Raw genomic sequence first — 23,684 nt, 5'->3', positions numbered from 1 at the left:
GTTGAATACAACCTGGCTTTTCTGAACCACATTAATCTTGTCTTATTTGCTTTCTACTGCCCTCTGAATCCCTTGCCCTGAAAATTCCTGACCCCATTTCCATGCCTGGAAGATTGTAGCAATCCTTCCGTCACTCCCGTAGTGCTTCTGTTGGTATTTTATTTGGAAGTAGTGATCAGTTCTTTTAACCATTTAATGTCTGGGCATTTTGAGTTCAGTGTCCTTGTGGAATACTTAATAATTAACTCTCACACTTTTATAACTGCTTAAGTCAGGGGTGGGAACCTCTGCAGCTACTCTTAATAAGAATTTAAGATGAATTTTTGTAATAAATAGGAAAACATACAGATTAGCACTTAGATAAATAAAACTTAAAAGTCCAGGATTTTTTCCAGAGCAAATTTGAGTTGAAAAGCATTTGCAAATTTATGGGTAATCCAATCTGACCTCTACCACACTCCCTTAACCCTACATCCTTTCCCTTGCCTCCAGCTGTACTTTATGTTGTATTAAAAAAAATGAAAAAGGTTAAAGTCAGGATTAGCTAAATGTCAGCATTGCTTTTTGGCATATTATTACTAACATTGTCTTGTATTAATGCAATTTGGTCCTCTCAAGAATCATAGTTGTGACTTGTAACATGAACATTGTTGTACACTTTTGTACCCATAGCATTTAAACTATTAACAAAATCTGCTGATATAATATTTCAAAGTGGAATTAAGAATACACCTTTTTTTGCATATTTCCAGGTACCTTCATAACCACCATTTCTTGGAATCAATCACATTGCTGTTGTCAAATCCAATAACAAATGTGCACCCTGGGGTGCTTCAGTCCGCCAGGGATATACTGAGGTTCTTGGCACAGTCACAGAAAGGTCTTCTTTTTTTCCTCTCTGAATATGAAGCCACAAACCTGCTGGTTCGAGCCTTTTGCCAGTTCTCTGATCCAGATCAAGAAGAAGGTCTCCAGACAGATGGTTCAAGTGACGAAGCATTTCCTCTGTGGCTTCTTCACTCAACACAAAGTCTGCAGTGCATTTCAGAACTATTCTGCCACTTCCAGCGCTGCACGGCCACTGATGAAACTGACCATTCAGATCTCCTGGGAACTCTTCATAACCTTTACTTGATCACTTTTAACCCTGTGGGAAGAGCTGCAGTTGCCCATGTCTTCAGCCTTGAGAAGAATCTCCAGAGTCTTATTACTTTAATGGAGTTCTATTCCAAAGAGGCTTTAGGGTAACTATCATAGGTGTTTATCTTACTATGGACAGTATTCAATGCTACCCTTACTTAGAGCAGACCCATCAACGTTAGTAGACATGACTAACTTAGTATCATTAATTTCAGTGAGTCTACTCTGAGTTGGATTTAGTTGAATACAGCCCTTTTGGTGTTTTACTTTTAAACTGATGGTTGATGAGGGTTTTGCAAACTCTTAATTTGGTGTTTGTTTCCTGTAGTGGAACCATGCTTTCCCCTTCTCCTTTTTCAAAGGCTTCCCTTTAAAGTATTGAGCCAGACTTTCCTAGTATGTGGTGGCAGAAACTAATTCCTCAGAGCAGTTTGAGTGTCATGTTGGCCCATGAGTTCACATCCTGTTCCTCTTGGTTGGTGCCTAGTGATTTGGCTGCAATTCCCACTGGGCTGAAGTCCTTGAGATGTTTGAACAAATTCCCTTCCATTTCCTCCTGTTTTTGAAAGTGGTAGGCTTTGGATGACCGGGTTTGAAAACATTAGAGCAAGCTGTGGATGGCATGAAAGAATAATGAAATGCAAAAGCAAACCTTTTAAAATCAAAGTTTATGTGCAAGGGGAACAGCAAGTTTATTTATTGTGTCTCCTTCTCCTCTTATGTCTTGCAAAGTTTATATTTTGCATATCTACCAGTGTGGAAATTTGCAGGTTATCTGCACATTAGGGGCAACAAAAGTTCTTTTTCACATGTGACAGAAATGTTGTGGAACAGGAAGTGTAAGCTGGATGGCTGTTTTTTTCTGATTCCTTGATGTTGTGAGAGCATCTCATGCTTGTCTGAATCTGGCTACCCAGCAAGGCTGCTTGATGTGTGTCATTCGTGTTCAACTTTATTTGTGAAAAAAACAAGTTGTTGTTTGTTCTGAACCTGAGTTCTGAACCAAAGCTCACTAGTAGATTTCTGAAAGTAAATCTAAAAGTGAGGAGTAGTTTGTGTGAATACTATTCATTTTTTTTGTGAGAGTGGGTGGGGAGATTTTATTGCCTGTCTTAGACCTGGAAGAGCATATTTTAGATCAATATATTGCAAATGAGTATGCTTGAAACATACCCCTTATGACTCCAGGATAATATAATAAAAAGTTAAACTGACAATTAGAGCGCGGTTTTCAGATCAAAGTGGCATACACAGCTGTAGCTTGTGCTAAGGAGGTGAATGTCTGCCTGTGGCACAAGTAAGGTGGACTTGAGTTTAGAGCAGTGCTTTATGCCTCCTGTAGGTTATTACTTGATCCTGGCCAGTATAATTGACTTCTTTCTTTTGAGCTCTGAAAATTAAAGGAGAAAGGACTAAGTCAATCCATCAAATGTTAATTATTTACAAACTCCCACTTCTTGTAATGAGTTTTTTTCATCCTCCATATATAAAAAAAATCAGTATGTAAATGAAAATCTGAATAGTATTCTGTAAGTACTCTTGTAAGGATGCAAATGTGAAGTGCGTTGTAATTTTCAGAAAAATCTGTTTCAGCGATTCCAAGTCAAAGAAGTCAGTTGCCTATAATTATGCTTGCATCCTCATTCTGCTGGTGGTTCAGTCCTCCAGTGATGTCCAAATGCTTGAGCAGTACTCAGCACCCCTGTTGAAGCTTTGCAAAGCTGATGAAAATAACACCAAATTACAAGGTACAGTATGTGATGTTACTTGGAGAAACCTTTTTGGTGTCTGAGGCTCTTCCTACCATCTGGTTTTTGATAATGTTGAGTAATGAGATTCCTTTCCTGTGTACAGATTACTAGGTGGGAAAAAGGCCGCACAGCTTTTCAGTGAGCCTATTATCAAAGAGTCTTTGAAACATGAAAAACTCGCCTGTTTGTGTAATGTACCACTCATTGGTGGGAATCATTCAGTAACTGCAGAAGATGTTCAACCTTTGAAATCATCTATGAAGGCAGATGTTTGACCGCTGTGAGTCTCCAGACTCCCCCGTCTCTTTCTATTTAGCATACTACTACATGTACCTGTATGACTTTGGCCAGGATCCAAAGATGGGTACAATTAATTCTTTGTTCCCAACAGGTGTAGGGACTTGTGTTTCTTGATCAACAGTGTCTCTCCCTCCGCCCCCCACTGTAAAAGCATTCCAAAATCAGATGGTTATTTAAAACAGTTTGTGATTTGGCGTGGGGTCTACTGTTAAAATAGAAAAGTGTAAAAACAAACGAAACCCCCATAATCTATTAGACATACTGAATTGCGTAGATCTAATGTAGTTCTATGTATCTTGGCCAATATTAAGAACAATGTTTTAAAAACATTTTTATTTTACCATAATCTGCTTTTCAATGCTATCAGATTCCAAAAGTTGTTCAGAGCCTTTAGTTGTTAAATATCTGCTCAAAGGCTGAAGTTGCTGACTGTGTGCATGGTGTTGCTTCACTCTTCTTTATGAATGGTGGTATGCTCATTCTCACAGAAACAATGAGAGGGGTGAAAAAACTGTAAAGAATGTTGCTTCTTCCCTCCATGCCCCCCCCTCCAATGGAATCAGCTGGGTAGAAAGACTCTGTTCCTGATGCGTTTCAAGATTTAGGCTGGGCTCCAAGGCCTCATGCATCCAGTTTCATGCATCCATGGGAGCTTTAGCTTTCTGTTCCTTGAAGAGCCCCTGTCATGGAATGGCTAGAATGAGTCTGTGCTGCTCCATCACTCAGTTTTTTATTTGCTTGGAAAATTCACAAACATTTACCAAAACAAAAGCCTCAAATGGCTCCTTACTGCCCTAGTGTGCCCTCTTCTCTGGGTAGAACAAGCTGGCCCTTTATAGCCATGTTCTGAAGTGACAGACATTGATGCCTCCACTGGTTTGCAGCCCCCAGTGCCATAGAGCAAACTGCTTTTGAAAGTGGTATTTTCAAATCACTTTTATATGGTGGTTGTGCTAAGGACTCTTCTTCAAAAACAAAGTTAAAAAAATCACTGGACATACCCAAGTCTTTAGGTTTATCTACAGTAGATCTTTGGATCCCAGCTGCATTCATTTTCAAAGGATGCAGACTTCACAATTAAAGCAAGGTAATCAGATCTGCTTACCCATTTGATGATGATGATAATGACCAGAGAGCTCCAGTATGTGTTTCTCAAGGTAAACCAGTAGAAAAGTACTCAAGCTCACTTCAGAATGATGACTGAGAAAAGGAGAGCCTTCTTTGTGCAGGCTTTTACGTTGTGCTGACTGTTCTACTAGATACCTTTTTAAAGTCATAAGCAGCCTCAGACCAGAATATCTCGGGAGCCTCACCTGTCCTGATGAGCCCTGCCCAGAACTTTTATTTTACTTCAAGGCTCTCTTTCAGTTCTGCCTCCATCTGAAAAACAACAAACAGGTTCCTGGGAGAGAGCCTTATTGCCTGTGGTGCTGAGCATTTGGCATGACCTCCCAATGCGTATGCTTGGCCCCTTCACTGCCTGCTTTTAGGCTGATAATAAGGACAACGTTATTTAGGGGGGCCTTAGAATGGCAATATTTTTTTGTCATGAATTCTGCTGTTTTAAAATGCTTTGCTTATTTTGCTTTTTTAAAGCTCTGTTTTGGTTTTCCTCAAGCCAATACTTTCACTAAATCGTCAGTTTGCTTAAGTTCTTGAGAGGCAATATAGGCTTTAGCGTTTATTGTATGCAGGCCAAAGCTAAGAAATTCAAGTTATTTTGAGCTAAGGAAAAAACTGTAATTTAAGAATCTGCACCCAAAAGGCCTTTGTAGCTAAGATGGGATTTAATATTGAATAGTCAAGAGATTAAATGTTTGAATTATGATGGACAAAATTATCTTTTTGGACAAGTAGATGGTGGTGCTTCAGATATTTTCTTATGGCACTGAGTTCAGTATCTTTTTTAAAAATAACCATTTCAAAATTCTTGTAAGACTCTTACATAACTAAAGCTGCAATCCCGTATGTTGCAGTAAGTTGAATTGAAATCACTGGGATCTATTCCCAAGTAAATAAGCATAGGATAGCAGCCTATGTCAGACTTTGATTTATTTTTTCAGTATTGAATGGAAGATTATATAAGGGAGAAATGTATATCTATCTTTGATTGTATTTATGTAATCAAGCTAACTTCTGATAGACATTTATGGATCTCTAGAAATAGATCTTCAGCAGTGTTCATGGTGTTCTGTTAAGGAAGAGATCAGCTGAAATGTAGCATGATAAAGAATAATTTCAGACTGAACTGGTTTAGCTCATATGTATGCACTGGGTCTTCATTCTTTGAATTAAAGCAATTTTAAAGCTGTTCTGAAGGATAAACTGATATAAAGGTGTGTGACTCCAATGTCTCTCACTATCTTTGTGGAATGCACAATTTTACATAATAAATCATTGATCAAATTGCCTTGTTTATTTTTAGAGCTTGGTAAATGGCTGGAACCTTTGAAAACACTTCGGTTTGAAATTAATTGCATCCCAAATCTCATTGAATATATTAAACAGGTTAGTAAAAACTATTCTCAGTGTCTGTATTTTCTTAATATTTCCCTTCTAGTTATTTCAGTTGGTGGCTTTTTTTGCGCCATGTGTAGATAGGAATTTCTGTTTTATCTGTTTTAATGGCATGTGAATTAACATAAAGCCTGCTAGATACTAATTTATCCAGAAATATTTTATTACAAGTAAATTCCATGATTGAACCTGATGCATTATCAATTTTATAAGGCTAGTAATAAAGCAAATTTAAAAAGTATAGCTGTATTTCAAACAGTATTTGTTCTCTTTATTTCACTAGTGTCCTTTTAAAGAGCCAAACTAGATGCGACGTTATTAATGCAATTGCTAATTCCATGCCATTTTAAAAAAGTAAATAGCAGACATGGGGAGGCCAAGAGATCAGATATGGCTCTTATTTGCATTGGAATCCCCAATCCAGACTGGGATCACAGCACCAGAAAGATTAAAGCCCCACTTCTCCAGAGTGGTTCCAGTCAAGTTTGCTCCCCACCCCACTCGCTGTTCACTTAAACATTCATGCAGTATTCATCTAGTTTGGCCCTAAAACATGGTGTTTAGTGGTGACCTTCCATAACAACTTTGAACATTTGTAATATAAAAGGTGGGCAGAAGGTTGGTGGACCACTGTCCAGTTTCTGGTGGCCTGCCTAAGTATTGATTGCTAGGATATCTTGCAAGTAACACTATAGATGGATATTGGTCTAATCCAGCAAGATGGTTTTTATCATTTCTAAACAAAAGAGTGCATTATGGCTTAGCATAGATTAGTTATTCCTTAGCTGTTCAAAAATGTAGAGTGTGCACTGTTTTGTTAGTTTGAAAGACATTGATAGATTAAAGGGTTTCTATTAAAAATAAAATAAAAGGCAGCTTGAAGCCTGCCTACCCTCTGTTGTACAGAAGCAAAAGAAATCTGTCTATTGCTTCGGGTCTATTTTTGTTGAAAATTGATCTTCAGTAACTTGAATCTTATTATTTTTTAAAAAGAATATTGATAGCTTGATGACCCAGGAAGGAGTTGGTCTTCCTACTGCACTTCGTGTCCTGTGCCATATTGCATGTCCACCACCACCTGTTGAAGGTATACTTGTTTTTAACAGCTTTCCTCTCCATTTATAAGTACATCGGATTTAATCACCATGTAGTACAGTCATATTGAAATACATTGTTAATTTGGACCATTCTCCAGAGCATATAATTTTTTTGGAGTTGCTGTAACTCTCCAAGTAAAATGTAAAGATCTTCTGCCCTGTGGGAAATTTTGTGTAACATAAAAATGTATATGCTCAGTCATGAATGGAAGACAGTCTTATAGAAAGTTATCATTGCACCCAATCTATATTTCCACAAGAAGTAATGATGGCCACTGACTTGGATGGTTTCAGAACAGGATTAGCTTTATTCACCATGAATTTGTCTACTTTCTGCCTTCATTGTTGAATGCGCTATGCCTCTGAATGGCAGTGGCTGTAAATCACAACTGGGGAGAACGCTGTTGTACTCATCCTGCTTTCAGTCTTCCCGTAGGCATCTGGTTGGCCACTGAGAGAATAGGATGCTGGACTAGATGGGCCTTTGGCCTGATCCAGCAGGACTCATCTTATGTTCCTAATGACTTGAGAGCAAGGTGAAATGAAAATTTCCCCTTCTTTTTTCCTCCCCCCTCCCATTCCTCCTAAAGGTCAGCAGAAGGACCTGAAGTGGAACCTTGCAGTTATTCAACTGTTCTCTTCTGAAGGAATGGACACTTTTATTCGAGTTCTGCAAAAGCTAAACAGCATCCTTATTCAGCCCTGGAGGCTTCACGTCAACATGGGAACCACACTTCACAGAGTCACTACAATCTCCATGGCCCGGTGTACCCTCACTCTCTTGAAAACCATGTTGATTGAACTACTGCGAGGAGGATCCTTTGAGTTCAAAGATATGCGTGTTCCTTCAGCACTTATTTCTTTACACATGCTCTTGTGTTCTATTCCCCTCTCAGGACGTTTAGACAGTGATGAACAAAAAATCCAGAATGATATTGTTGACATTTTGTTGACTTTTACCCAGGGTGTTAATGAAAAACTAACAATCTCGGAAGAAACTCTGGCCAATAATACTTGGTCGCTCATGCTAAAAGAGGTTCTCACATCTGTTCTGAGAATTCCTGAAGGATTTTTCTCTGGTCTTATTCTGCTTTCTGAATTATTGCCTCTTCCACTGCCCATGCAAACTACTCAGGTATGTAAAAACTGTGAAGTGGCTATAAAATGAAGTCAAAAGAGCCTGTGTCGAAGAGAGTGGGTAGGTAAGAACTGACAAATAAGGAGTTGTGCAATGTGCCTATCAGTGTGATGGATTGTACATCAGCCTTCCCCAGCCTGGTGCTCTCTGATGTTATTGGACTCCCAACTCCCACCATCCCCAGCCAGCATGGTGAATTGTCTGGGGTGATGGGAATTGTAGTCCAGCATCATTTGGAGAGCCACACAGGCTCCCCATCCTTGATTTAAAGGATTGACAGAGGGTATTTGTTCTTCTCATGCTAGAATATGTGTGGGGATATTTCTTTTTAACAGTCATAGCTGGGAGGAAATAACTCCATGTGTACGCATACATTTGCTTCTAGGGGTTTCATGATTGCCTAGAGATCACCAGGGAACATGCTGTAAATGTAGGTTTGGTGAATATTTTCTCTTTGCAGAAGAAATGCATGTTTTGGTGCTCTCATATTTATTTTGCTTTACTGATAGGTTATTGAACTGCATGACATATCAGTGGCACTCAACACTAGAAAACTGTGGAGCATGCATCTTCATGTTCAAGCTAAATTGCTGCAAGAAATAGTACGGTCCTTCTCTGGCTCCACTTGTCAGCCTATTCAGCACATGCTAAGGCGCATTTGTGTTCAGTTATGTGACTTGGCCTCACCAACTGCTCTCCTTATTATGAGGACTGTTTTGGATCTGCTTGTAGAAGATCTGCAAAGGTACAATTTAATACTTTGGCCTAAGATTCTTTAAGTAGCTGCCAAATTGACCATGTTGGCCACAGTCTTGACTGCATGTGTTAAGGGCAGACTGTACAGCAGCCTTGCCAACCTCGTGCCCTTGAGTTGTTTTGGTCTACAACTCCCATCAGCCCTTGGGCTGCAGTAGATCCTCTGCATGTTGAGACTGGCAATAGGCTATGCCTCTCTTCCTATCATGTTCATCAGTCAGGGGTGGCTGCCTTGGACTTAGGCCTTCTTTTTCTCTCCGTGAATGGTGCTCACTCTGATGGGTCTTGAAAGATGGAGCTCGGTGATTGGATTTCCTAGTGGGAGGAGCCGAGGGCTGTAGTGCGTTGCTGCATGTGGCACGGAGGGGTTGTTTCATTTATACATTTGGTGATAAGAAATGCCACCACACATGGAGAGGGCTGAAACATGGCCATTCTTTTCAGCACTTTGTCGGGCTTATTGACTCCTGATCATTAACCCAGCTCTGTAGCACTTATCTTTGCTAGCAATTAGATATGCAGTTTATTAAACTGATGATGAAAAAGTGTGATATTAAATTAATGGTAATAAACTGATTTGTGCAACTACAGTGGAAACTGTAGTGTTTATATATACATGCATGTGTGAAACTTTTTGTCAAAAATTCCAGTTTGTCATGTACTACATTCAGATTTATCTGTCTTTCCAAATAAGAGCATTGGTGTCATTTCAGCAACCCGGAAGATAAAGAGAAGCAGTACACTGGCCAGACTACCCGCTTGCTTGCATTACTTGATGCCCTGGCTTCACACAAAGCTTGTAAACTGGCTATTTTGCATCTCATTAATGGAACTGCTAAAGGGGATGAAAAGTATGCTGAAATTTTCCCAGAGCTTTTGTCCTTAATGCGAGCTGCAGGAGACAACATTATTCATCAGCAGTGCACTGAATACGTGGCTTCAATTTTGCAGTCCCTCTGTGACCAGGTATTCAAAAATGAAAATCTAAAGAACCATTTAATTTAATTCTGTTTGGATTGTGTACATGCTGTCATATGTATAATACACACATTTAGATACATTACTGTACTTGTATGTCTGTGCAGACAATAATGGACTGCAGCAAAGGTCTCTGGTGCTTTTCCCCAGGCAGGCAAAAGCTTCATCAGGAATTTCCTGTTGCCTTGCAACTTCTAAATATACACCACTTTAAAAAATAATAATTTGTGTTGAAAAGTGTCTTAATTCATAAGGTTGACCAGGAATCGGAAAAACTGGCAGCCAGTTCTTAGTGTCCGAGAGAGCTTTAGGTTAATATGTTGTGAACAGCAGCTCCCTGTGTTGTATGGCAAACAACACTGCAATTGTGGACCATCTTGTGTCTGTGAAGAATCTTGTGATATGTGATGATGGTCTGCTGTTCAAAGAAGAAAAGTTATTTAAAAAGAAAATACTGCACTAGTGCAAGCTCTAAAGTAGCTCTTGATATGGCCACAAGGTATGCCTGGGTGTCTTCTTGCCTTTTTTAAATGCTATGGTTTCTCTTTGCAGGACATTGCACTGATCTTGCCCAGTTCCACAGAGACCACTCTCTCTGAATTGGAGCAGCTTTCTAATTCATTGCCAAGCAAGGAACTCATGGCTTCCATTTGTGACTGCCTGGTAGAAACATTTTCTAATGCTGAAAGCAGCTACAGCTGTTTGCTGACTTGTATCCGGACAATGATGTTTCTTACAGAGCATGATTATGGATTCTATCACCTGAAAAGGTACTTTTTGTTTCTGCCAGGTATACTAAATATACCTGTGTACTTCGTGCAACTTCTGTTTGTTTTCAGTGGGGCTTACAAAGCAGATGATTGCACTTAATACATCAAATTCCTTAGGAAATGGGAAAAACAAGAATTGGGAGGGGGGCTTGAAAAATGTACAGTGGGGCCCCGCTTTAAGATGCTTCACTTTACGGCACTTCGCTAATGCAGCGGTCTCAGTTAGATGCAATTAGACTAAAGCCCCACTCATACGGTGCTTGTTCCGCTTTTACGGCGGTTTTCTGTCATCGTGCACCATTCTATTCAATGAGTTCCACTTTTCGGCGGGGGTCTGGAACATAACCCATACAGTAGGGGCCCTACTGTACCAGCATTGCATTTTCTGATTCATTTTCTGCAGCAGGAATGATTCAAACCTAATCATACAATAAAACTCATTTTGCAAATTCTCCCCCCCTGAAATTTGATCTAGCAGTACTCATTTGTACTTTAAGTTCTTTTCTGAAGATATTAATTAGGGCTGCAGTTGATTAAAGAAATCTTAATTCATCACATGGGTTTAATTAATCAAATCTGCATAAATGTGCATCTGAATAAGCCATAATTTTGAAGAAAACATAGTTCCTTTATTTTAGATAGTGCCTGCTATGACATGGCATTATCTTAGAATATGTATTCTGTATGTGAGAGAAGGAAGAATTGCTCATTCCAAGATTTTTCCTGCTTATATTTTTTAAAATGCTGTTCAGTTAATCAAGGAGATCTTTCTGGCGGATTGATTAAATGTTGCAGCTCTACGTAGTGTGTACACCATAGAGAAAGTCAACAGTAGTTCAGTTCTTTGACACCTAGAAATTTCAAAATACAAATAACTTCATTCGGAGGCAAGAATTTGGTTGTCTTTCTGAAATTGCCTGCATGTTAGTTGCTTTAGATCTGTTAATCAGATTTTCTTCATGTGCTGTGTTAAATTCTATGGTTATAATATTTTTCTTTGAAACAAAAACAGCTCTCTAAGAAAACACTGTGGTGCTCTGCAGACAGTATTGAAGCGAGTAGTAAGCAGCTTTAATAAGGACCCTGGAGAATTTGCATCTTCTTTTCTGGATTTCATGAGACAGATACTAAATTCTGATACACTGGTAAGTAAATGTGTATAGAATGTTTTCACAACTTTGCCTTAGTTGCATTCTGCTGCATTTCAGCTCTGATAAATGGCACATGAGGTAAGTAGCTGCATTTTTCTTTTAAAAGTACAGCTGCAGTATCCCAATTTGATGGTAGAAATTTTGGTTGCCTTAATTGTCTCAAAAGGCAGATTTTGACTGTTTATTATTTGAGAGGATTTATGTGCTACTTTTATATCCTATCATAACACTCAAGGTGGCTTTCATCAGTTTAAAAACTTATACAAAAAAGTCCATCAAAACAACAAATAATTGAACAGTAAAAACAGGAGACAGTTTGTCTTAGGTAAAAACAGCCTGCAAATCAAAGGTTCAAAAAGCTAAAACCATTCAGCCTGTAAGGCTAAGTGCCTGGAGGGATATAAATATCTTAACAGAGCGGTGAAAGACAAGAGAATTCTGGCAAGAATCATTTTAAGGTTTTTTTTTCTCAAGTCACATAGTCAAATGGTTTTGTGAAAAGGGAGGTATCATCAGTTCACAATATTATACTGCTATGGTGTGAATTCTTGTGAATTTTGCAACAGTTTCTCACATATTGCACTTTTCAATGTTCCTTAGGGATGTTGTGGGGATGATGGAAGCCTTGCAGAAGTGGATGGAGCGCATCCTGCTAGAACATTGGGACTTACTACTGCAGAATTAAAATATCAATTACAGAACAAAGAAGAAATGCCTGAAAACCTGCTCCTTGAACTGGAGAAGCTAGTTTTGGTAATGTAATTTTCATAACATCTGTATTTCATGTCTATACTACATGCTCTGTTACTGAATTTTGAATGCACATTACTTGGACTGAACTGAATGGTAGCTAATGAGAGAAATATAAAATAGGACCATTTTATACCTATGAATTTGCTGGGGGGGGTCATCCGGGGAGTTGGAATGTGGTGTCATCAGTATGCAGATGACACCCATCTCTTTCTCCATTCTATCTGAATCAGATGAGGTTATGCAGGTTTCTTGAGGCACTAATTGGCTGGCTGATGACCAAGAAAGATTCTGAAGATTGACAAGAGAAGGTATTTTGGGAAGGCTGTTTCCTTCTCCAGGAACTGAGAAGACTACCTTTTTTGGATGGAGTTGTCAGACATGCAGAATGCAGTTGCCACGCTTTTGAGGGGGGCAGCAAAAGGGGGTCATATCATACTGATTCTTAAAAAGCTGCACAGGCTGCTTGTTTGCTGTTGGACCCAATTCAGGGTGCTGAAGGACTTGAAGAAATGCCTCTCTGTTGTCTTGCGAACTGAACTTTGAGACCTGCAAGGGAAGTCTTCTATAGTTGTGTCTACAAGCATAGCATGTTGTGCAGTGACATGGGGCAGGGTCTTTTCTGTTGTGGTGTAACTCCCTCCTGATGGAGATGTGATTGGCCCTCTCATTAGCAGCCTTCTGACATGAATCTGACACATTATCTTTTTTGTCAGACTTGGGGAGTTAATTCATAACTGCAGAAAGTGGCCGTGAAAGCTAGAATGATTGTATTATCACTAATTACCGCTATTGGGAATGATTGCTACACTTGTATGCATTTTAAGCTTTACATAGAATTGTCAGATTATACCTCCTACATTTCATAGCTCTTTGACTCCACTGTATACAGTTTGTTTCTCTATACCTCTGTACATTAACTAACGATAACAGTTTAGGCATCTGATGAACTGGGGTCTAGTCTGTGAAAACATATAATACATCTGTTAGGGTGAAAGCCAACTAAATCATACTCTTGAGTGCACCCATTGAAATAAATGAGCTTGTCCACTGATTTCAGTGGGTCTTCTTTGAGTATGACTAACATTGGATATCACCCAGTCTTGAAGGTGTTGGCTACAACAGTCTAATTTGTGGATCATATATCCATGAAATATATATTGAAAGAGTTGCTACTAATCTGCTGTATCTGTCGAGTGGCAAAAATATAAATTCCGTCTGTGCAGAGTTAGTGACCGCAGTCTTGCTTAAACAGGAGCGTTCAAAAGAAGATGAAAGTCTGGAATCTTTATTGGACAATGTTGTTGGACTTCGGCAGATGCTGGAATCTGCTGGTGATCCTTGTCCTCTGAGCGACCAAGATGTGGAGCCAATCCTTCCTCTACCAGAATCTCTCCAGCATCTTTTTAATAATAGGTAAAGTGCCAAATGTACATCTGTGTCTGTGAAAGGACTATTATGTATGAAAATCAGGTGTGTGCATTGGTATATTTGGGAGGAGATTTAATTTCACGCATTTATTTTCAAGGGCTCTATGCATTATAGCAGAGATTCCTTAACTCTATTGCCTAAGTCCACGACCATGCTTCCTTTTTCTCACAGATGATAGGTTGAGAGTTGTCCAACTAACTCTGGCAAGATCAATTGGTAATGAATGACATTAAACTCTGCTGACTGAAGATTGCTCAAGAGTTATTGACATGCTTCTTTGTTAATCCTGACCTCTCCTTGTTTTGTCAATATTTCTAAATGGCTCTTCAGACCTTGCTTTCTTTGTAAAGGCTGGAGTCAAGTAGATAACGAGTGATTCAGCCTTCCTCTTACCATCAGTCAGTGTTACTCCTTCGAAACTAAGCATGTGTCTTTTTTGTCTTCCTGGTTTTAATGCGTATAAAACTGTTTTAGCGATTTCTGCTTATTATTTCCAACTTTTGTACCATTACTTATCACAATATTTATTACAATGTTTATTGTGAATAGTGCCCTTGGACAGGTAGAAAGATCAAGGTTTTTTTTATGTTTTTAAAATAAAATAACTGGTGTGTCACATTCTGAACAAAATAGAGAAGTGATACAGTCAATCTATCTTTGATAAGACAGGAAGAACAGGACTTCGCAAAGATATTGCCAAGAATGGGATACAGGAGGACCTGGTTGCAGTAGAGGTGTAGAAATGGCAAAGCTATGGTCCTTTTAATTAAAAGCTTTATTGGAGGAGTGGAGAGACTTGATGAATATAAGGAGGTGAAACTTTTTCCATGTGGAGACAGCAAACACTAATCAAAAACGCATTTGATACTACAGGACTGCATATGTCTTGGCAGATGTCATGGATGACCAGCTGAAATCTATGTGGTTCTCACCATTCCAGGCTGAAGAAATTGACACTGACCTTGACATGGTAAAAAGCTTTAGCTTAATACTTGGTTGGGTGGAGACTGGAACATTTATAGCTTAATTGTCAGCAGCATTGTTGAGACCCAGTTCATTGTGCAGGCAACAAAGAGTTGTGCCGTTAGGAATTTAGAAGGATCAAATGGGGTAGTCTTCATTTAGCAACAACCTTCCAAGAAAGGACAACTAATATTTTTAGACTGGAATTCAAACAGCTACTTTAGGCTCACCCAAAAGCTTGGGGGTGTCCAGTTTTTTTTCTTAAATTGTCTGAGCAGCAGAACCCCATGTCATATAGCAACGTATTTTTTAAAAAGTCCCTTCAGTTACAAAAGTGGTTTGTTACATGGCATGAGGGCACTTGTTCATGGAATGCAAGGACCCTTGGCTTAAGTGGAACTAGTTGAGAGCATCTTTGTACCTGCATCTTAATGTTTTAAATTTTGTGTCTTCCTTATCTCAAGGGCTCAGGGCAGGTTGTATTTATATACCATACAACTTTTCAGCATTCCTGTGAAATAGATAAAGCTGAGAAATGGTGATTTAGCTAAGGCCACTTGCTGCTCTTTTATGGCTGAGTTTGGTTAGAACCTACATGTCTCACAGTCAGCACAACTTCATTTTTTCTATGTAATAGAACCTACCATTTCACTTTCACCTTGAATTCCTGTAATCAAGTAGTTCTCCAGTCTGAACTGTTTGCTTCTCTTGTGCAGAACACAACAGCAGATTTGTGAAGCCATTTTTGGTATAAATAGCTTTTTAAGATGTTTTTGAAGCTGTTTTTTTTTTAAAAAAAAGATTTTATTTATTTATTCATTTCATTATTTGATTTATATCCCGCCCTTCCTCCCAGCAGGAGCCCATCTTTAAATATGTTTTGTTCTAATATATATTAAACTCTTTTCTTTTAAAGATGTTTTAGAGTGCTTTTAGTGTTTTTGTTTGCTGCCCTGGACTCCTCCTGGGAGGAGGAGCAAGATATAAATAAAAATAAATAAATAAATGTCAGAATTCTGGTCCTGTCAAGGCTATCGAACATAAGAATCTAGGAACATTAGGAAAGTGCTTTGTATTGGGTCAGACCTTTGGTCCATCTAGCCTAGTACCGTCTCCACACTGAAAGGCTATGGCTCTCCAGGGTTTCATATGGGACAGTCTCAGCCCTACCTACTACTGGCATTTCCTAAATGACAGCCTTGGATATTCCCCAAGTTTTAAACTGCTTCGTTTGTAGTTTTTTGTAGCCGTTTGTCCTGTAGTCCATATAATGAACTTGGTGAGATCTGCTTCACATTTTAATATGGTGGCTATCCTATTTCTCAGTGTGTATGTACAGCCCAGGCTCCTTGGTATGCGTATCTTTACTGTATTATAACTATAGCAGTGCCGTGATTCGTCTAGAATTGGAGGCAGTTGGGGTGAGGCTTGTGGATTTGATTAAGGGCCCCTCTACCTTTTCTGCAATAATTTGAGCACTGCACAGATGGGGTCTGTTTGCATTACCTTTTTTATTTACAGGTAAAAAAGACTCTAAAGGCCTGGTCTACAGTACATCCACCAGGGACTTCGTTTTATATTGCTTCTGCCATATGGCATAGTGTTTTCTGTTCTGGAATGCCAACAGTGGGCTGGGGGAATTACTAAAATGGAATATTTTTTTAAAAATTATTTTTACAGGTGAAGGTTGACTTAATTGAACTGTCAGAAAAAGGATGCAGTGACTTTGACTTGCAGGCAGAACTGGAGAGGTCATTTTTGACAGAGCCTTCCTCTCCTGGTCGGACAAAAACCACAAAAGGTTTTAAACTTGGCAAACACAAGCATGAGACATTTATAACTTCCAGGTAACCAAGGGTTTTGACTGGGAATTTGTGCCTAAAAATGGATTTGTGTTTCCCCAATTAGAAAGTAATACATGGTGGCTTTTGAATATTTTGCCATATAATGAAATGGTGTATCTGGAGGAAGGGAAGCATACATGATCTGTTGTTCTCAGATGTCTTCCATCATCCTATGCAGAAACTTGAGTAAATTAACTCTAGGAGCCAAGGGATGAAAGTGTTAAAACTGAGCCTTAAGACGCAAGTGGGCAACCTGCAGCTCAAGAGCCACATGCAGCTCCCAATCTCATTTTATCCTGCTCCCGAACCTCCGGAAGCTGCTCCATGCTTCCATCCCATCAGAGCTGCTTCCTCTTTGTTTCATCCTTATTTTTTTCTAGCTTTTTAAAGTGGTTTATCCTTCTTTCTATGTAGTTTCAGTACAATTGGAAGGAGCTATATTTTATTTAATAAAAATTGTGTGTGCATGTGTGTATTTTTTTAAAACCTTCCCATGGTTGTATGGCTTGGGGAAAATAAGTTCCCTCCCAGCTGCCTGAGAACAGCTGTTAGACTTCTGCTGTGTGTGTGTATCTGAGAGAGATATGGTTAGCACAGAACACTAAGCCAGTTATGGCTTAGTGTGAATGTGAGGGTTCCAGAGAGGAGATTGTGGCCTCTGTGATGCTCCTCTGCCTTCTGCGAGCTAATCATGATTTGACTCAGCACGTCATCTGAACCCAAGTTTGTGGTTTGTCTAGTTCCAGACAATCTGGCCTGGGTTTGGATGACATCCTGAGCCAAACCATGGCTTAGCTTGTAGCAGGAATGGAGGAAGAGCATAGTGGCTGTGATTCTCTCTCTCTTTGTCCTCACACTTAACACATTTGTACTAAATTATAGTTTAGTTTAGCCTTACGTGCAAACCAGCTCAGAGAGGGAGGGAGACACTATTCAGAAAGAAATTACTTTTGCTCACTTTCAGAAGAGGAGTGTTGTACTAAAAAAAGCCTCTGTTTACATGTTTGTGAGTAAACCTGTCAAACCTAGTGTGGCTTACTAAGTCAACCTGTGTGGAATTGGGAAGTCTAATCTCAGGTAGCCACAGTGAAAATTGAAGCAGGGTGATCTTTAGTTCAGATTAGTTTATCCAGAGACACTTTTGACTCCGGCTTAGCCCATCATGTTATAGCTCTACCTACCACCATGCTGCTTGTACTAATTGCCACTGAAAAGCTTGCTTGAGCAACTAATACTAATGCAGATCAATAGTGAGAGACTCTAGATAAGGATTTAGAAAAGATAAAAGGATAGGAGAAATATTTGCCAACAGTACACTCACATGGTTCTTTTAATCTGTGAAGAATATAGAAAGGTTTCTGTTCTTTTGTATATGTTAACACATGGGAAGAGTCTGTGTCCTGCTAGACAAAATACCTTGTGTTAATAAATTCACCCTGCCAAACTTTTGGGCCTTAATAGTGGAAAGTCGGAATACATTGAACCAGCCAAGCGGGCCCACATCGTGCCCCCTCCTAGAGGTAGAGGCAGGGGAGCATTTGGCCAAGGCATTCGGCCCCACGATATCTTTCGTCAGAGGAAGCAGAATACAAGCAGGCCACCCTCTATGCACGTTGACGACTTTGTGGCTGCAGAGAGCAAGGAAGTGGTTCCACCAGATGGGATACCGCCTCCCAAGAGACTGCCTAAAGTTTCACAGAAGATCTCTTCACGTGGTGGGTTCTCAGGGAACCGAGGAGGGCGAGGAGCCTTTCACAGCCAGAATAGATTCTTCACACCACCAGCTTCGAAAGGTGAATTCTCTGGTCCATTTGGAATATGTGGGCTTTATGGCTTTTGGGGGGCAGGGCTGAGGTTCCATCATTCAGAGTGTTCCTCAAAGCGAAGGTCATTGTAGTACTACTGCTACTCTTCACTGCAAACAAAATGTGTGTTATGTAAATGCTATACATTCTTTGGTTCTCCCTCCCCAAACCCCCGCTGCTATTCCTATTTTGCAGATGGGGGAATTGAGAGGTAAAGGGAATGGCTTGTTCAAGACCACTCAGTGAGTCCATGGTAAATATAGGACCTGAACTCAGGCCTCCCAAATCAGCATTCTGGCCACTTGGCTAAGTTAAAGTTGAATATTTAGAAATTTAAAATATGGGCAATTTACAAATGGCTTAGTGGTTGTGCTTTTCATTTAGGAAATTACAGTCGTCGTGAAGGAGCTAGAGGGTCAAGCTGGAGTGCACAAAGTTCTCCACGAGGCACCTACAATGAAAGCAGAGGTGGCCAAAGCAATTTTAACAGGGGGCCACTTCCACCTTTGAGGCCCTTAAGCTCTGCAGGTATGTGGCTTCCCCACCTCCCAAAAGTACATGCACAATCAGCTGAAGCAGTAATATTTTTGTTTCCTTGTTATTTATGACATATCAGCTTTCAGCTTTATATAAATCACTAAAAGACACCTTACAAAATAATGATATTAAAACTAAATGCAAACTTAGACTGGGTCAGCAGACAAAATTGTCACTAAAATATATATATCCAGAGAGCATAAAACTTCTAACAAGAAGGCAGGCCAAATATCTGTCAAAAATAAAATAGCTTTATGAGGTGATGGAAAATCATTACAAAGAACAGGAGTGGGGAACCTTTGGTCTTCCGGATGTTGCTGGATTCCATCTCTCCTCAGCCCAGCCACCATGGCCAGCAGTCAAGGATGATGGGAGCTCTATTCCAGCAACGTCCAGAGGGCCTCAAATTCCCCACCCCTGCTTTATTGCATTTATATACTGTCTTTTGCCAAGGCACCCAAGATGATTTACAGTTTAGAATACTAATACAAAAAAAAAAGGACAAAATATTTTTTAAAAAGCAGTTGTTTCAGGCTGCTGATGTGGATAGCATGAGCTTCCCTCGATTCTGGGCTTCATTAACTCAAGGAGAATCTTGATGTTTTACTTGCTTAGTAGTTAAAGCTTATGCTTTGTCTAAGTAATAAATCAAAAGTTGTAGATAAGCATATGATGAAGAATACAGAGAGTAGGGTTGTACTGTTTAATTTGATCTGGGATCTCTTGTCCCAGCAGGATAGTATTTGCAGCCTGATTTATAATAGGCTTTACTTCGTAGTAAGCCTTAATCAGTGGCTTTTAACTCCCTTTGATTAAGATTCCAGCTCTAATCGGTTTGCCTCTGTGCTGGTTGTATAGTAGGCAAAATATTTTGGCTAGTGTGATGGCAGATTGCTATCCACTGGGGGAAATCTGTATGTTGAGTTGCTCTGTATTAATGCCACAAGCTGGAGGCTGTTGGTAGGGGCTTTAGTGTGGAGGTTATAATGCATACATTGGGCTTAATTTACATCCCAGTAGGAATCATCACTCTGCTGTTACTAGTAATCTCTCCTTTTGTTTAAGGCTACCGGCCAAGTCCTCGTGATCGTGCTTCCAGAGGCCGTGGTGCAATTGGGCCATCTTGGGCAAGCGCAAATAGTGGTGGTAGTAGTGGCTCAAGAGGAAAGTTTGTTGGTGGAGGCAGCGGAAGAGGGCGTCATGTCCGCTCTTTTACTCGATAAAAAGACCTTTGTGAATGTCCTAACTTTGACTGTTTCAAGATGGTGACAAAATGCTTACATGCTTGAGGACCAATGCTGGACTTACTGGTATCTGGGGGCAACAAGAGATTTTTTTTTTTAAGAATCCCATTTTGTTTGATACGAGATCTGAGATTTCAATAAATCTGGTGGTTTTTTTGGTGTTTGTGTGTATGCACTTATCTGTGCTTTATGGCAGAACATGGTACTATGCCAGAAGCTGCTCACATATCACAGTAGAGCAATGCCAACAGTATGCTGCATACAATACCAGGCTGGTTGGGCTCAGCGCATTAGAGAAATAGTAGTCCTTTAGTGCTTGATTGAGACAGCAGGATTGTGAAGTCCTTATTAATTAAATTTACATTCTGCCCTTCCTCCCAGTAGGAGCCCAGGGCAGCAAACAAAACACTAAAAACACTTTAAAACAGCATTTGTGTCAAAGCTCCAGCCCATGTTGCAAAGTCATTTCCATTGGCAGGGAGCAGGATCCCATTATCAATATTGAAGGAATGTAGAAGTACAGGGGTGTTAGCTTAACCTTCAGTAAAATAGATGTGATATATCAAAATCCCTATCCTTTAAAATAAGATTGGAGTCAGCATAGCCCCATCCACATGAGCCTGGTTGACTATGGTACTTAGACCAGATATTTTATTATTCAATTTTTTTAACTCTTCCTAGCTTCTTTCTCCTATTTGCTTTAGTTTCATCAGAAATTTTATAGATGAAGATTTGTTGCACTAGATGCATACAATTCTGATCTCGCTCTACAGGGTGTGTGGGGGTTAGGGTAACAACAAATCATGTCTGGGTACCAATGCAGGCTAAGACTTCTTGACTTCTAACCTTATCTCCTTTGTTATGGTGATAAAAACTACAGAGGAGAAAGTGTCTACCCTGAATCAAAAATATTAAGTATCAGTATTTAAAAATAAGATGTACAGATGGAGACCTACATAGGTTTGTGAATGAATTGTATTTAACAATACCTTTATGTCCTTCCCCCTTCACACATAGTACTCATTTAAGATTTGATTAGCACTGTGAGAGTTCTGTTTGTTCTCTTCTCCAGTACTCTCCTTCCCACCTACCCCTTGGGCCTTTATGGGCAGACTGCTTTTTATTAAAACTGTGTAGTTGGAATGTTGATAAACGTAAATAACAGCTGAGCCAGTAGCTAGGGAGGTATGACTTAATAGACTGAAGCCAGAGATGTTACAGTCATTAAAGAATTTACACAAATTGCAACCTGCATTTACCTCAAGTTGGGTTTTCCTTTGCATGTATCTAATCTGATAACTCATCATGATTGTTTTAACTTGTAGCGCATGTTTCCATCTCTGACTATAGTATGCACCCTACCAACCAATTATCTGAGCCTGTCATTGACTTCAAGAACAAATCATATGTAAGCTTCTTCCTGTATTTACTTATACACATTTTATATTATTAGCTTACTTTACACAAATTGATTCTCTACTAATTTAGCATATGTAGAAATGGTAAAAGTTCTTTACGCTAACAAGTTTGAATCTATGAAGTTGAGCAGTAACTTCAGTGCTGGAAGACATATTAGTCCAAAGGCTACATTTCACCAGCATTATTCCGTTGTAGGTGATGTTATAAGCGAATAGGTTCAACACACAACCAAGAATTAGGAACCAGATTTTGCTGTCCCTGAGGGTAGTGAGAGGCTAGTCAGCACATTAACAGGTGGTAGTTCTACTCCGTTTGCAGCCATACAAGGGCTGCCTGAATGTGATGTTGTGGCAGTGATCAAAATGTCTACAGTTAAAGGATGCAACCTTAAATTTCATGGAGTTTTAAACAATCAACACTCATAATGCATAATTCTTTAAAGGCACTGAAGCTAAGATCACAGGCTTTTATTTCAAGAGTATATAAAAACAAACTGCTAGTTAACATATAATTTAGGACTAGGAACAAAAAATATAATATAAACAGTTAACACTTCTGACAGGTTGCTAGACTATTGCTGCTTAGTTTGAACTAATGAGAAGACTGGTCAATAATGGCCTTATTTGCATGTCACTTTAAACCACTATCATACTTAACAAAAATTTAAAAGTGAATCACATCATACCCCATCCTTACCCCAATCCTTAAAATTGCAGGGGTTTTGCTCCTTGACTCCTGCTGCCAGGAGCTAAGCAATAGTTTAGCTTAATGTTACATCAGAACATCCAGTTTGTCATCTGTTTCTGCCAAACAAATAGTGGTTACAGGTTGTGAATTTCTTCTGCCCCCACCATCTCCCCCAATCATGAGCCCCAGGTTTGAATGCAAACAGCCTAATCCAGCCAAGCTTCATCTCATCCAAAGCTCCTGCAATTTGAGCAGCATGCACTGGAATACCCATCTTTATAGTTAAATTTAACTATGGTTTTAAAGCAGAGGGAGGGAACCTAAGGCCCAGGGACTAGATGTGGCCCTTGGGACTCATCTTAAGCCATGCCTTCTCCTCTCAGCACCTTCAGTGCTTTTTGTATGGCTAGATCCAAGCCCTCACTCCGACAAGGTCAGAGTGCATCCTGCTCCCACCCCTCCTCCCCCTCCTTGCCTCTGACTGCCCCCACCCTCACCACTAGCATGCAGCCCTCCAGAAGGCTGACCTCTAGGGAATGCAGCCTTCAAGGATTTCTCCTCCCCTCCCTCCCCAAATTTAATGTGATGTATGAATGAGGCTAAAGAAATATCTTGTGAAACACTGGCTTTTTGCATGCTGTACATAGCCTGGCTCTAGATCTTGGCCACCCAGGCCCTAGTGGCCCTTGCAACCGAAGCAACTATATAGCCTAGTATAGTTGTAATACCACATCCCTAACCCTTCTCCGCCATCCCCCCCCCCACCCCCCACCACCCAGCTCCCCCTACATTACAGCCCCCCAGCCAAAAAATCCCCTTTAAAAATCCAAGTTACTGGTATACCTTCCCTACCCCCACCCCCCCCTCCCCCTCTCCACTTCCCCCCTAATCCCTTCTCAAGTTACCCAAATTACCAGTATACAACTTAGCCAAACAGTTGCATTTGAAATTTAAAAATAACTTGAAATAAAGGAGTTGAGGTAGATTATTATCTGGAACTGAAAACTGGTCTCCTAGCACAGACTGACTAACAAGTCTTCTTTCTGCTAAAATATTTCAGTTCTATTCCTTCAGTTTCCACACACTAAAACTAAGGGCTCAAACATACAGGGCCTTGCAAAAGTAATCAGACCCCTGACCAATGCTCTCATATTACTGAATTACAATTGGAACATTGTAATTTCGTTCTGTATGATGTTTTAGTTTGAAACACTGAAACTCAAAATCAATTATTGTAAGGTGACATTGGTTTTATGTGGGGAAATGTTTGTAAGAAACATAAAAACTGAAATATGTTGCTTGCATAAGTATTCACCCACCACACATCAATATTTGGTAGAGCCACCTTTCTCTGCAATAACAGCTTTAAGTCTTTTGGGGTAGGTATGTACCAGCTTTGCACACAG

General features: G+C 39.8%; 1 protein-coding gene across 6 annotated transcripts in view; it reads left to right on the top strand.

Moving 5' to 3' along the window:
* VIRMA (vir like m6A methyltransferase associated) overlaps window positions 1-21,408 on the top strand; it is a 48,861-nt gene extending 27,453 nt beyond the window's left edge. For 3 of the 6 annotated variants that reach the window (XM_061603045.1, XM_061603075.1, XM_061603055.1), the window contains 16 exons: window positions 753-1,244; window positions 2,719-2,888; window positions 5,617-5,699; window positions 6,702-6,795; window positions 7,396-7,940; window positions 8,453-8,688; window positions 9,413-9,665; window positions 10,230-10,447; window positions 11,460-11,592; window positions 12,199-12,351; window positions 13,604-13,764; window positions 14,653-14,749; window positions 16,423-16,589; window positions 18,048-18,379; window positions 18,776-18,919; window positions 19,994-21,408. In XM_061603045.1, coding sequence (XP_061459029.1) covers window positions 753-1,244; window positions 2,719-2,888; window positions 5,617-5,699; window positions 6,702-6,795; window positions 7,396-7,940; window positions 8,453-8,688; window positions 9,413-9,665; window positions 10,230-10,447; window positions 11,460-11,592; window positions 12,199-12,351; window positions 13,604-13,764; window positions 14,653-14,749; window positions 16,423-16,589; window positions 18,048-18,379; window positions 18,776-18,919; window positions 19,994-20,151 — 3,436 coding nt within the window. In that variant the 3' untranslated portion in view covers window positions 20,152-21,408. The remainder of the gene's footprint in view (window positions 1-752; window positions 1,245-2,718; window positions 2,889-5,616; window positions 5,700-6,701; window positions 6,796-7,395; window positions 7,941-8,452; window positions 8,689-9,412; window positions 9,666-10,229; window positions 10,448-11,459; window positions 11,593-12,198; window positions 12,352-13,603; window positions 13,765-14,652; window positions 14,750-16,422; window positions 16,590-18,047; window positions 18,380-18,775; window positions 18,920-19,993) is intronic. The other 3 variants (XM_061603064.1, XM_061603092.1, XM_061603084.1) reach the window with 3 other exon arrangements.
* Window positions 21,409-23,684: the final 2,276 nt, after the last annotated feature.

The sequence above is a fragment of the Rhineura floridana genome, chromosome 1 (genome assembly GCF_030035675.1).
Source record: "Rhineura floridana isolate rRhiFlo1 chromosome 1, rRhiFlo1.hap2, whole genome shotgun sequence".
Classification (NCBI taxonomy): domain Eukaryota; kingdom Metazoa; phylum Chordata; class Lepidosauria; order Squamata; family Rhineuridae; genus Rhineura; species Rhineura floridana.
This window is presented reverse-complemented; position numbering and strand designations above follow the sequence as displayed.